Source organism: Danio rerio, chromosome 8 (assembly GCF_049306965.1).
Source record: "Danio rerio strain Tuebingen ecotype United States chromosome 8, GRCz12tu, whole genome shotgun sequence".
NCBI lineage: Eukaryota > Metazoa > Chordata > Actinopteri > Cypriniformes > Danionidae > Danio > Danio rerio.
Window position 1 is genome coordinate 60,325,071 of NC_133183.1, and position 14,930 is coordinate 60,340,000.

At 36.7% G+C, this 14,930-nt stretch overlaps 1 protein-coding gene across 2 annotated transcripts in view; it reads left to right on the forward strand.

Annotated features, from left to right (window-relative positions):
• The window catches only part of pebp4 (phosphatidylethanolamine binding protein 4), a 176,659-nt gene that overhangs the window by 1,001 nt on the left and 160,728 nt on the right, over window positions 1-14,930 (forward strand). For both annotated transcript variants that reach the window (XM_005170788.6, XM_073911247.1), the window contains exon 3: window positions 1,199-1,325. In XM_005170788.6, the coding sequence (XP_005170845.3) occupies window positions 1,199-1,325 (127 nt within the window). The remainder of the gene's footprint in view (window positions 1-1,198; window positions 1,326-14,930) is intronic.

Below are 14,930 nucleotides of genomic sequence, written 5' to 3' on the forward strand. Positions count from 1 at the left end.
ATGTATATATATATATATATATATATATATATATATATATATATATATATATATATATATATATATATATATATATGTATATGTGTATATGTATATATGTATATGTATATATGTATATATGTATATGTATATATGTATATATGTATATATATGTAAAAGTGTTTTGTTACACTGACATTAATAAAAAAATCTACAAGCATATTATATATATATATATATATATATATATATATATATATATATATATATATATATATATATATTACATATACATTTATATTACATATGATTATATATTATATAATAATAAATATCACATTACATATTATTATTATTATTATTATTGATATTATTATTATTATTATTATTATTATTTTCATATTACTTTGTCTTTATATATTTAGAATCATTATTATTTTGCTAAATGTATTTGCTTTATTAAAATAAGACATCATAAAATATAATCAAATCTCTTATTTTTATTCCTATAAATAAATATATCCTGTGAAATATTTATTAATAAAAAAAAATTCCCAACTAATAGCTACTGAAGCAAAGACATTTAAAGGCATTTCTGTTAATGTTTTTTCTTCTAGAGAAAAAACTTATTTGTTTTATTTTGGGTTGAATAAAACCATTTTTTAACTTTTAAAAACTATTTAAAAGTCATTATCATTGGCTCTCATGTGCATTTTTTTCCCGATTGTCTATAGAACAAACCACTGTTGCACAATGATTTGCCTAATCACCCTAACATTATTATTATTATTATTAAAACATCCATTATTTGCTTGTAAATAATAAAATATTATATATAATATATATAAAATATATAAAGCCTATATACCATATGGAGATGTCTTTCAGCTTTCCTCAAGGAGTTCTGGAATAGGGTTAATTTCCAAACCATATTTTCCGAGCTGAACTGATTTGAGAAGTCTGGCTTGTAGGCCGATGTGGGATGTGCAGGACTCCCTCAGAGCTCTGAGTCACGGATGCTCAAGCAGCAGGTCCCACTCAAAACACAAAAACCCACACAACAATTTGTACAACCCTAAAAACTTACTCACTATTTCAACTTTCAGTGCATTCATTGGTTATTCATGACCTTCCATTGGAAACCATTGATTGAATACTGATGCATGGAGTGATATAAACAGCTTGACTTATTCCCCGTACCTCTACTTTTACTCTTTAGGGGAGGGTTAAAGGTGATTTATCCAGATCTGGTTGTTGACAAATGCTTGATCGTCCCTCAGAGGATGAGAGAGAAGATCAGTATGGAGTGGGGATCACCTGAAGTACTCCTGCCACATGCTGAGGAGGTAAGACAAGTTTCCTTCATGACCTCTTGCTGACCTCGTACTCTTTGTTAGCAATTGGCGGTTTAGCCAGTGATTACCCTACTAAATAGGACATGTATGCAAGCTATGTTTTGATGCTGGTTTCAATGCTGGTCTTGCTGGTTCCGATGCTGGTCTTGATGCTGGTTTCGAAACTGATCTTGATGGTCTCTACTGGATTTGCTGTTCTTAAAATGCTGGTCTCGATGGTCTCAATGCTGGACTTGATTGTTTCAATGCTGGTATTGCTGGTTTTAATACTGGTCTTGATGGTTTCCATGCTGGACTTGATGGTCTCGATACAGAACTTTTGATTGTTTTGAGGCTGGTTTTGATGGTTTCGATGATGAACTTGCTGGTGTTGATGCTGGACTTGCTAGTCTTAATGCCGGCCTTTATGGTCAGGACCAGCATTGAGACCAACAAGTCCAGCATTGAGACCAACACTGAAAACCTGGTCTTGCTGGTCTCGATGCCGATTTTTCTGGTTTCAGTGCTGGTTTGATGCTCATCTCGGTGCTGGTCTTGCTGGTTTCGATGCTGGTCCCTCTGGTTTCAGTGCTGGTCTCATTGCTAGTCGGGACCAGCATTGAGATCAGTAAGTCCAGCATTGAGTTCAGTAAGACCAGCATTTAAAACCAGCAAGACTAGTATTGAATCCAGCAAGTATCAAGACCAGCATCAAAACATACTTTATCAGCATATGCTGTTTTTTTTTTTTTTTTTTCTCAGCAAGGTAGCAATTCAATTGAAATGGTTATATTACACATTGTTGTCGAAATCAGAAAAGTAAAGGTGTTGTGCATATGTGTGGACAGATCCGATCGTACATAAACATAGTTAACTTGTAGTTATACAGTAGTGTCCTTCTAAAATGGTGATGTGTATGTGTTTAATACCTATTTATGAAGTGTATTATATGGGCAAACAAGGGTGGGCATCATCGCTTTAAGTCCTCCTAAAGTTGGTAATGGTTCCTCTGCCTTTCAGACTGGTTAATACAATCTTGGTGACTGGGTGAACTAAAACATATTTTATTCAAATTTGTATTTATATCACGATATATAGTAATTAAATGGTTCTTCTCTGCTGCTTTTTTTAAGCTTTGTGAGTTTTCTTGAACTGCCTTCCACATCACATTTTGTCTACCACATGTGTTGCTGTTGTGTTTTGTCTCCAGAAGATGGCGCAAGTGATCTTTGACTAATGCAATGTGCGCTGAAATGAACTTGCGTTACAGAGAGTTTGACACACACTCGTGATCAATTTTGACATCTTTTTAGTTTGCCTTTAGGCTTATGTTACTGAGATATTTATTTTTTTAAAAGTTATCGATTGGTCGTATTGAAGGTTATTGATGCTTTCCATTGAAATTGAACATACACATAAAAAGAGAGACATACAGACAAATGTAGTCTAAATATAGGAAAAATATGTAATGTTTTACATTTACTCATTTAGCAGATATTTTTTATTGAACCGGTGATAAAAAAATTAAAAACTTCTTTAGCTTGTTTTTGGTTTGAATAATGATTATTTTGGCAGATTATATTTTTAATAAATTATTTATATAGGATTTTTTTTTCTGGCAGATGCTGTTGTGATTATACATTGTTTTAAGGAAAGTCATTTCATTTTGCATTTATTTTTCTCACCACAAGATGATTTTCAAGCCAAAATGTTTTGTTTAAAGAATTTTTAGATATTTGGGCCTCTAACCTCAAAGTAGGTAAAGCAGTTTTTGGAGTTTTCAAATCACCACAGATCAGCAATATATAGATGCCATGCCAACTAATTTGTTTATTTATTTATTAATCTTTGTAACGGAGTGTTTGTAAGGATGTACTAGGTGCATATAGGGGTCAAAGTGTGTTTCCTACTAGTGGTTAATCCAATATGTTAATCAAATATACAATATTGTGAATCCAATAATATTTATTTTTAATTTTTAAATGAACTCATTATCTTTCGTTCATGTATGCAGTCTCATATTAAAAAAAAAAAAAAAAAAACTGTCCCTCACTCATCTTTCCATCAAGCTGCCATTGTTGCCGTCACTTACTGATCCATGATCAGCAAATGTAGCTTGTGTGGATGCTACTTGACAAAAAAATATAGCCACACTACTGAGAAATGAAGTTAAGCTAGTAGCATCACTTGTAGCGACACTACTGATAGTATATTTTGTAATTATTATGAATTTTTGCAAACAACAAACACGTTTTAATATATTCATAACCGCATTCATGTTTTACTGTCATGCTTAAAAAAAAAACGCCAAATTAACAACCGATAAATTTCACACAATCTGTAATCCATAATCATAACTCCTGTATAGCAGTTCCATGACATTTTGACACTCAACGACACTCGAATCCCCTGTCAGTAAAGTCCAGTGGCTGTGAATGAGCTTTCTACAGTGTCTGCCATAATCTTAATGCTGTTTCTGTGCGTTTACATTGAGTATGGCCACTGTGTAAATGCACAGTATTACGATCTTATTGCCACATTAGATTGTTATGATGATATAATTTACGCCTTCAGTGATTTCCTGAAGATAAATACCAAAAAATAGCACAACTGGAATAACTCCAGCAGTTTTGATCGTCTGATCTCATCTGAAGCAAGAGATCACGATGACATATATGATGACATGTGCAGGTGCTGTTGTGCTGTCCCAATTTTTAGGGGTACATTTTGAAGCCCTTTCCCTTGACCCTCGGTTGTAAGGGCCAAGGGGAAGGGGTAGGTGTACAAAAATGGAATTGGGATTGGGCCTAATTGTACCCAGCCTAAAATGTAAAGTGAGAGAGAGTGAGAGAGAGCCTGATAGCTGTAGAGCCAGAGAAGATAGACCTCAGGAGAGGAGCAGAAGAGGAAAAGAGAGAGCAAAGTTTACCATCCATTTTGTATCTTTCTTGACCATGTGACCCAAATACTGAGTCAAACCGACCAATCAACATATGACGACACCGTGAAACCCCCAAAGTCCACACACATCCTTACCAGTCCCTGATTTTATCAGTATCTGCCTTTGTAATCTGAATGGACCTTCTTGGTGAAGGTGTGATAATATGAATGTTCATTCATTCATTTTCTTTTCGGCTTAGTCCCTTTTATTAATCAGGGGTCGCCACAGTGGAATGAACCGCCAACTTATCCAGCATATGTTATACACAGCGGATGCCCTTCCAGCTGCAACCTAGAACTGAGAAACACCCATACACACTCTTGCATTCACACACATACACTACAGCCAATTTAGCCTATTCAGTTCATCTGTGCTGCATGTCTTTGGACTGTGGGGGAAACCAGAGCACCCTGTGGAACAAGCAAACTCTTTACAAAAATGCCAACTGACCCAGCGGGAGCTCGAACCATGCAGCGACCTTGCTGTGAGGCGATCGTGCTACCCACTGTGCCACCGTGATGCCCTATTATGTATGTTTGTTTACTTGAATAAATTTTTTTCTAATAACTTTTATTTTACAATCTAGTTCAATTTAGTAATTAGCTTTTGGAGCTGATTGGTCCCAATATTTTTGTTCTACATTGAGAGTCTAACTTTAAAAACTTCTACTTGAAGCAAGCTCATACTGTAATAAAACTCAAGTCAAGTCGAGCTTTATTGTCATTCCGCTACACGTGGACATGCAGAGCAACAAAATGCAGTGTCTCGCAGGACATCGGTGCTACATGGATTAATTAAATACAAACACAACACTGAAGAGCTATTTAAAACACCTATGCATAACTTGCATATACTATAAAATACTTTAATAACTATACACACAAGACAGGCTATACCAGTACTTTAACATGAAACTGAACAATGTTGTGCAGGATATTTGCAAGAGAGGCATTAGAGGTGAATATTGTGCAAAAAAAGGTATTTAAGGTTGAAGCAAGCAGTGCAAGATGATTGTGGTGCATTTATAGTAATGTTAATATACTGTTGTTGTTGTTGTTGTTGTTATTATTATTTTTATTATTATTATTATTATTATTATTATTATCATCATCATTATCATTATTATTATTAATGATAGTATTATTAATATTATCATCATCATCATCATCATCATCATCATCATTATTATTATTATTATTATTATTATTATTATTATTATTATTATTAATAGTATTATTATTTATAGTCTGTTGTTGTTGTTGTTGTTGTTGTTGTTGTTAATATTATTCTTATTATTCTTATTATTACTATTATTATTATTATTATTATTATTATTATCATTAATAGTATTATTATTTATAGTCAGTTGTTGTTGTTGTTGTTGTTGTTGTTATTATCATTATTATTATTATTATTATTATTATTAATAGTAGTAGTAGTAATAATAATAACAATAATAACAATAATTGACTATAATCTTTAGAAATGAACTTTTTTAAGCAAAAACATGAATCATATATATATATATATATATATATATATATATATATATATATATATATATATATATATATATATATATATATATGTATATATATATATATATATATATATATATATATATATATATATATGTATATGTATATATGTATATATATATTTATTGTTTACTCAAATCTATTTTAGTATTTTTCATTTTACAATTGGGTCCAACTTAGTACTACAGTACTCTAATCAAGGCGACAGCTTTTAGAGTAAGAGATGCCCTCAGTATTGCTGAAGCGCCGATAGACAGCTGCCATCTCAGACAAACTTCGCTAGATTAGTTGTGTTTGAGTTTTAGCGCAGCGACGCTCCAGGACTCATTCTGCTGGAAACTTGAAATCGAATCAACGGCAGCAAAGAAAAGCAGCCAGGTACCATGCCGCGTCTGTAAATTGGAAAGCAAAATTGAAAGCCGCTTCAATTTTAGGAGCTAGTTTATAAATTCCATAGCTAAGCAGTCTGGCTGGAAGATGATCTATCGCCCTCACGTCTCCCAAACCCCAATTGATGTATGGTCGTATTATCTATTATGCTGTCCTACATGATTCTCTTTTATTGCTGGACTTGGGTGTCAGACAGCAAAACGGATTACACGTGAGATCAAATCAATACCAACTTTATTTACCGGCCTTTCAAATGCAATTCCCCCTTTTGTGCTTCTCTGATAAAAACATACGGCAGCTGGGAGGTCTGGTCTGCGAATGTGGGGTGGGTTTTTTTTTTTTCGGAGAGTCTTGACCCTGCCAATCCACACTTCATCAGCACGGAAATGAGAGGCCAAGTGGCGACGCAGCGGTCACCGGTTGTCGCTTTTACCCCCGCGGTGACACCCACCTCATTACCCTGCTGAAGGCATGCTGGGTAATTGAAACAGAGCGAAATGGGCAGCGGTCCAGCACGTCCGCCTCTCAGTGGGCTTTCATTACCCAAAACAAAAGCAAAGGGTCATACTAAACAACAGATTTCCCTCAAAGTAATGGCTCAACCCTCAGCTTGACTTGACTTGATTTTCAGTCTAATGTTTTAATGTTTTTTGTGTGCGTGAATGCAGTTCGAAATGTCTTCTGAAGTCATAATGCTTTCATCAAAAGTAATGTGTTCAAGTTGCATTTGCATATATAGCAAGGGTGTCAAACTCATTTTTACTGAGGGCCACTTCAGGATTATGGCTGCCCTCAAAGGGCTAACTGTACAACTGTATAAATGTTATTTTACTACTGCTTAACATATTGTTAAATAATTGTCTCATATATATATATATATATATATATATATATATATATATATATATATATATATATATATATATATATATATATATATATATAAAAAATTAATACTCTGCAAAAAATCTGCCAATGGGGTAAGAAAAATCTTATTTCAAAGCAAAGACAATTTTTTTTTTACCCAATTGTCAGATAACAGCGTAAAGGATATGCAAATAACCCTATTGTGTGACTTTTATGAACATTTTTAATAAAGTGATTATATTGTCTGGGTTTGCGTTGAATTTGAATTAATTGAACGGGATAGCCACTTGGGATGAACCATCTCATTATCGAGGGGGTTCCTAAGAAGTATCAAACAGAGTCCATCAAGTCATAACAAACATATAGCTAACAAAACAAACAAACAAGCAACACACTTCACCTGAAACACTTCCCACAGTCTACAGCATATAAGCAAACCAAAACATATAATCGAAAGTACAAACAATTTGATATACAAATAAACAAGCATTTAGATTGAAACCAATATTTAAAAACATTTACAAGCTGTTTCAGAACGCATTTTTGCTAATTTAAGGACGGGAAAATCTGCTTTGCGCCGTGGCGCATGGTCTAAAAGGGTTGAGTTTATTTTCTTAATGAGTTATAGGTGTGTTTTAAGAATAAACCAATCAGAGACGTAAAGTAAGTCTAAGTGAAAAAACTGAGCATTTCACTAGCAAACATTTAACAGTTAACAGTTTTTTTTTAACAGAAAACTGTTAAACAGAGCATCTACTGTGTGAGTGAGAGATAATGGATCTACTTTCACTTTCGCTCTTGGATAGAGAAACCTTTACGCACAGACATCAATTAGCCTATAAATAATTAATTGTGTTTGTTAAGCCTAAAGATTTGTTTCAAAACTATTTCTAAATTCAGTTCTAATTTCCAGCAAACGAATAAATGAACAATAATAACGAAGTGTGCTCAAAAATAGTTATATCCTAAAACACATGCTGTCCCCCATATGGTCTAAAACCTGACAGGTGGGCAAATCTAAGCATGTTTTTAATAAAACAAATATAAATATGGATATAATAAATAATACTGCTAATAATAATAACATTATACAAAAGCAAATTGTTATGAATGAACTGAAAAAGCCTCCCGAGAAGAAGAAGACATAAAAGCAGTGATTTTTCATATTTATGTAGGCTAGAAAATAATATGTTTTGTAATATTTTAATCCTTTATATGTATTTCCTATATCTATTCTTATTATATCCTATATATATCCTTAATATTAAAATTTTTTCATATGTAAAGATATTTGCCTATTGCTCTCCTGTGTGTATTAAGCAGTGTGTAAGCGAGGCGCAACTCTGCGCCGGAGTTTAGACCGGGTTTGTTTTGGTCTAATAAAAAATCAATTTTAGTTTCTCAAAATAGCAACGCGCCAGTGGTCCGCCTCAGAACGCCTTCCTTTTTAGACCAGAACACCTATGGGCGCACATATGAGCGCTAATGCATTTGCTATTTAAACAGCGTAGCGCAACACCTCAAAATGACTCTTGCGCCAAGCTGAAACTAGCAAGAGACTATTGCGCCACAGGTGTATGATAGAGCCCTAAATAACCTTATTGATCTAAAAAAAAAAAAGGAAGATTGTTCCAGTGAGAGGGAGCTTTGTATTGAAAGGACCTAAGGCCACTTTCTTTTGTAATTATTGGAACAAAAAAGTAATTCTGTTGTGCATGTCGAAACGAATATGAGTAGGTAAATGGAACAAAAAACTTTTTAAACAATTTTTAACAAAAAGATTTTAACAATTCTTTTGTATTTGGCAACCACAGCTGTCATGTGTTTTTCAAATTAATTTATTTTTAATAAATATTACAGATTTTTCTTTTACAGTGTATAACTGTTATGATATATATTGGTAAATTGCTGTTGTTGTATTAAATCACTTGATTCACTTGGATTCATTTTGCAATGACTATTGCTTTTTTATTATTATTATTATTTTTTAAGCCCTAATTTGGGAGGAACATAATTCAAATTGGTTTCAAACACCATTTGTGTTTTGGAGATGGATAAAAGTCAGATGAAATGACATGGGAAATAATACCTGTATTTCCTCAAACATGGTAAAATTAATTATAAATGCCATTAGAGGCAGTTAAACTGTTATACATGTAATCAAATGGCGGTGTATTTTTGTTTTTTCAGTAAAAACTGTAACCTGGTTAGCAGCAAGTTTCTTTAAATGTGTTTTATTTGTGTAACTAAGGTATAATGTGTTGATGTTAGGGTAAAATAGGGTAGTTTACCACAAAATGTAGACATTTATTTAACTCTAAACTTTGGCACGCACACTTGCCTTTATTTATTTATTTATTTGTTTGTTTATTTATTTAATTTACCATAACCTTTACAGAATTATTATTTTATTTGTTACAATGGCATTTTGGAATATTTACTTTTTTTTAGATACTCTCACGTGTACAAAAGGAAGTCCAAATAAGCGGTCTTTTAATAAGTGTGATTTATTATGTATGGAATATTTTTTGGTTCCTCTTGTGATGATACCACATGTTCTCGGTTTGGAGAACAGACCATTGGCAGCATTCTGTGTACCAACACTTGTGTTGTAACGCTTGTGCCATTTTCCAGACCCACAAATATCCTCCATTTATATACAGTACATCATCAGAATGATTTCTTATCTTTCGCTTTTCTCCACAGTGTTAATTATTGCGTTCATGCAAAGCTGCAGTTATGTAACCGGTTAAGATTTGTGGTTTTGTCTTTGTGTACTTTATAAGATCCATATGAACTGATGTAGTATTTTTTGCTACACTGATATTTAATAATTATACATTTTTTAAAATTGTGTGTGTTTGTGTGTGTGTATATACAGCAATTATATGGATTTTTACCCGTTTATAAAACTCCAACTAAAAGCTTTCCAATGTTGGTTGAATTGATCTGTTTTGGAGTTGCTGTGCAAGTTGATAAAACTGCAGCCAGTCATAACGCATTTAAGTGTAAAGTGTATTGACATGAAGAGCAGCATTTGTTTAGGAATTTTAGTTTAGAGGTAAAAAAAAAAGGTTCTCACTATTCACTTGTTTCAAATAGGGCTGGAAATTATGATAATCAAATCTGAGCTTTGCAAGGAATCATCATTATTCAAATACATATTGCAACCTAACAAATTGTGCAGTTGAATGACTACATTACCTAAAAAGTCTACATTACTTAAAAAGTCATTCAGATGCACAGATGTGGCTGGGATGCACAAGAAAAGAAACCTAAAAGCCACTTTGGCAACATCTTATTATTTAAAATCACCTCACTGCTGCTAAACGACACTCCTTTTCAAGAGTTCACACTTAGCTGATGATTAATTATAAAAGCTTGTTTGGCATGCTGTCCCGGGAGAGAACCCTGAGCTCATGAGATCCTCGAGCCCAGGGCTCCCTCCCGTTGCAAGGCAAGAGGGGAGTTTGAGCTCAGGTAGATCTCGAAATCCCCTGCTGTAGTAACCAATGAACAGTAAGCGATTGCTCTTTGAGATAACTACATACTAGAAGCATGTCTATGGTGCCAATTTGGATTAGTCAATTAACTTAATTGCATGTTTTTAGACGGTGGGAGGAACCCGGGGGAAACCCACGTGAGCACGGGGAGAAAGAGCAAACTCCACACAGAAATGTCTGCTGGTTTGGTAAAGCCTGGAACCAGAGACATGCTTGCTGTGAGGCAACAGTGCTACGCACTGGGCCACCGTGTCACCCATCTAAGAAGGAGGAGTAGGGGTGGAAGGGGGGACTCTTCAAAACGAAGAAAGCAGTGGAATGAAACCCAGGGTATTTATAGTAGTTTAGGAGTCATCTGATTGGAGCGTAGTGAATTGGATAATGCGGATCCAGCCGCTAGCAATCATAAGCACGTGATCCTCTCGAAATTAGTTTATACATAAACTTCACTTCGTGTTTGTTATTATGACCTGAAGCGAGCGCATGGTTTCCTTCACCATTTTCAAAGCGCTTTGCGCTGGTGCTCCCCTGGCGTCTCTCGTATCTAGGCGACCCGCAACATAAAAATAAATAACTTAATTTTGGAAACGATCTCAGACCGGGGGCTGGTAACATGAACCTGGATTAGCTGGCTAGTTTCAGTTAAGTTTTCCCCAATCTTGGGTTTTACATAACAAGAAGGCAGCTTGACTTCAATCACTTTTTGTTGCCATGTTGTCAAACTAATGAAATCGTATGAATTTATACAAATCAGCCACTTTTTTAAATAATGCATAGAATAGTTACGTTTCCTCGTTAGATTGGGCTGGTTATTTAGTCTCACTTGAATTCAATCCAATTCACTTTTATTTGTATAGCACTTTTACAATGTAGATTGTGTCAAAGCAGCTTCACATAAAAGCCCATAGCAAATTGGAACAGCGTAGTCCAGCCTTCTAGTGTTCATGTTCAGTTCAGCTCAGCCCAGTGTGGTCCAAAAATCACCACTGAGGGTCTAAACCAAGTGTGCCGCAAGCCTGCGTTTGAGTGAAGGTCTCGGCCGTTAGATCGCCCCCTGGGGGCTGGCTGCAGTACAAGTCATAAAGCCCGCCTCTTCTGTGTTAATGAAGGAGACTTGAGCCCAAATAAAAAAATGTATTACACTTGCAATAAAATGTCCCGAAAGATGGTTCTGGTCGATTAAGGCACTGGTTATTGTGCTGAAATAGGAGCAGATCTTCATTTTTGTTTGTTTTTAGCAGTAATTTAATGCTGGGCGTGTCATCGTGATTGACAGCTGTGATTGACAGTTTCTCAAAGCAGCGCGTCTGAGCTTCGGCAGGAGACTGAAGTGTTATTACTCGATTTCTGTGATATTTTACTATGACAAAATGAGTTCAGCAGTACACTATAGTTTCTGACATACACAATCTGGTGGAACACTGTTTATTCGCTAAGGTCAGAGCTTGTTCGGGCTTTATTAGTTTGCTGATACACGACTAACCACCCAGATAGCAAAATACACTCGGGCCAGTTCCGGCTAGATTCTCGCCTGCCGGAGACTTATGCCGAGTTCAGACTGCAGGATTTTTAAAGTAGTCGTGTCACAGATGTTTTCACACTGCATGACTATCTGGGCTTGCGTTTCGTCGCTGCTTTGTTTACACTGCAAGATGAATCGGGGACGGGGCTTTCAGAATGCATGACTTTACTATAGGAAGAATCGCCGACAACTTCGTCCAAACTACGTTCTCATAACTACATAATGAGAAAGAACCCTGTAATGGGGTAGAACATGTACATGTTTGCTCACCTGGGTTTAAAGGGAATTAGCCATTTCTCCTTAACGTTGATAATAAACAAATTTTTTTTCTGAATAAACCGTCAAACCTCCACTAGTTTTTCCTCCATTTCGTGAGTCCAAATAAACCGAAAAAGAGCGCTTTTAACTTCTCCCCCAGCCTCCCGCTGGCCTGCAGCAGGTATACACACACGCACACACAAGTGAAAGCTGCTCTCTCATTGGCTGTAGGCGATCGCTGATGTTATTTTCAGTCAAAACTCATTTCACACAGCATGATTTGAATCGCAGACAGCTCCAGATATTTAGCACGCCAAATATCTCGCAGGCATCGGCGACTCATCGGCGATTCTCTCAGATCGCGTCTTTGATAGTTCATACTGTGTGATTGTCACTCACGTGCACGAGCAGCGATTTGCCTGTGATTTCAGGCATTTGTCGGCGATTTCTCGAAACCTGTCGGCGAGCCAAAATCGGGGCTAAAATCACGCAGTCTGAACTAGGCATTACTCCTCAAAGCTCAGACTACCTCTGCTGGACCTACTCCGGATGCCTGGACTCACTGCCCGATTCCAGCCGAGTCAATCGAGCCAGATGCGGCGGCCGAGCGAGATGGCGCTGCCGCATGCGAGCCGGAATCAGCCCGCGACGTCGCGAGTAGGTTATGCGCTGCTGCCCGGAGCTGGCGCGATTGAATATATAAAACCCTCATATTTGTTAACGTTATTACATCCATTTGTGTTGATATGACAGCAAACGCATGCTGAGAAGTTCGGGGGGCGTGGTTGATTTTACATAAAGCGTTTGGTTGGAAGCTGGACTCCGCTCATTTTCGCGGCTCCTCCACTGGCTCCATCAGACAGTCCTTCTGCGCATGTCAAGGCTCCAATTTCAGCAGTCTTTTGCGACAGTTTGTGCCCGTCAAGCAGGCGTTTTGCCCTCAAGGCATTCAATGGGAAAAGGGGCTGTCGCGTCGTCCATATTTTTTACAGTCATTGGTCTAAACACTGGAGAGCAATCCATAGATGCGCAGCTCCACAGATCCCAAACCATGCAGGCCAGCGGCAACAGCAGAGAGGGGGAAAAAAAACTTCACCAATTGGCAGAAGTTAAGAAAAAAAACCTTGAGAGAAACCAGACTCCGTTGGGCATGACCATTTTGGTCCCACTTTATATTAAGTGTCCATAACTACTATGTACTTGCATCAAAAAAAAATAAATCCAATGTACTTACTGTGTTTATAATGTATTTGAGAACACGTGGTGCTTTTGAGTTGGGATAGAGGTTGGGTTATGGACAGGTTTGGCGGTATGGGTAGGTTTAAGGGTGGGTTAAGGTGTAAGGGATGGTCAGCAGTGTATTTACAAATGTAATTACAAAAGTTAATTACAGATGTAATTACATACATGTATTTAATCAAGCATAAGTACACAGTAAATACATGTATTTACACAATAAGTACATTGTACAAACTATTAATTCCTGTGTAAGTACATATTAGTTAAGGCCACTTAATATAAAGTGGGACCACCATTTTAACTTCTCCGCTGGCCAAACGTCTTGTGCAGAGCTGCAGTCTCAGCTCTGCACAAGACGAAGGGGCCTTAAAATTGGTCTCTGTCCTCTTTACTTTACAGCATGCTGGTAAAATGTGTGTTTTGCTTTTCCAATATTGACTAATTTAGACGATATGATAATTTCAAATTTGCATGCCATTGGAATGATCACACTTTTTTTTTTTTTTTTTGCATTAAGCGCAATTGCGAAGCTGCTTTTGGCAAAGAGCGTCTTGTGATCTGGAACACGCCGCGTGTTCTTAAAGATATCCAGAAGTGTAGATGTTTATTTAAACCTGCATAATCTTGGATTTTGGATGAACGTCGAACCTGGCACACGTCATCTGCTGATCGAGAGGTATTTTTTCGCATCACAGGAAAACTTCCGAACTAGTCAACTTCATTTCCCCAAGGTCTGATCAAGTGGCATTCTAGGACGTGACTTATTCCTCAAAAAAAAAAATCACGTTAACTTTTTAGACTCTCTCCCCTCCCTCCTCGGCAGTCTCTTTGGCACCGGGATGCAGCGCCTGTGGTTCATATGGGGACTTCTACTGTTTTATTCGGTGCTTAAGAGAGATGAGCATGAGGTTTCTAAACCATTACAGTGATTAGAAAGCGCCTGGATGTGATCTCCTGAGCTAGCTTACTGCGCCGCTAATATCTCTTTTTCTCCCGCTCGCTCTGTGAGAGTGATTTTATACGCTGTGCTTAAGAGCGCGCGTGGGGGCGTCGAGAGAGGATTTCAATGTGAACCATCCCCTCCCTACTTCCTGCTTTTTTTGGCTTATTTCGGCGAAGCTCTCTGTTCTTTTCTGTGAGCTGCCTGTAATGACGACAGGGGCGGCATCTTCATTGCTAAGCCTGGCAGTGCCCACGGCTGCTAGTCGTCTCAGTGCAGCGCTGCCCACTCACCCACGCCAGCCTTGGCACTAGTGCGCCGTAGCACCGTGCTATCCGAAGGTGGGGTTCCTTTACGGAAGACCCTGAGTGTCTTTCCCAGGGAAAACCCACTCGTCCACCCATGCAGGATTCCTGAAA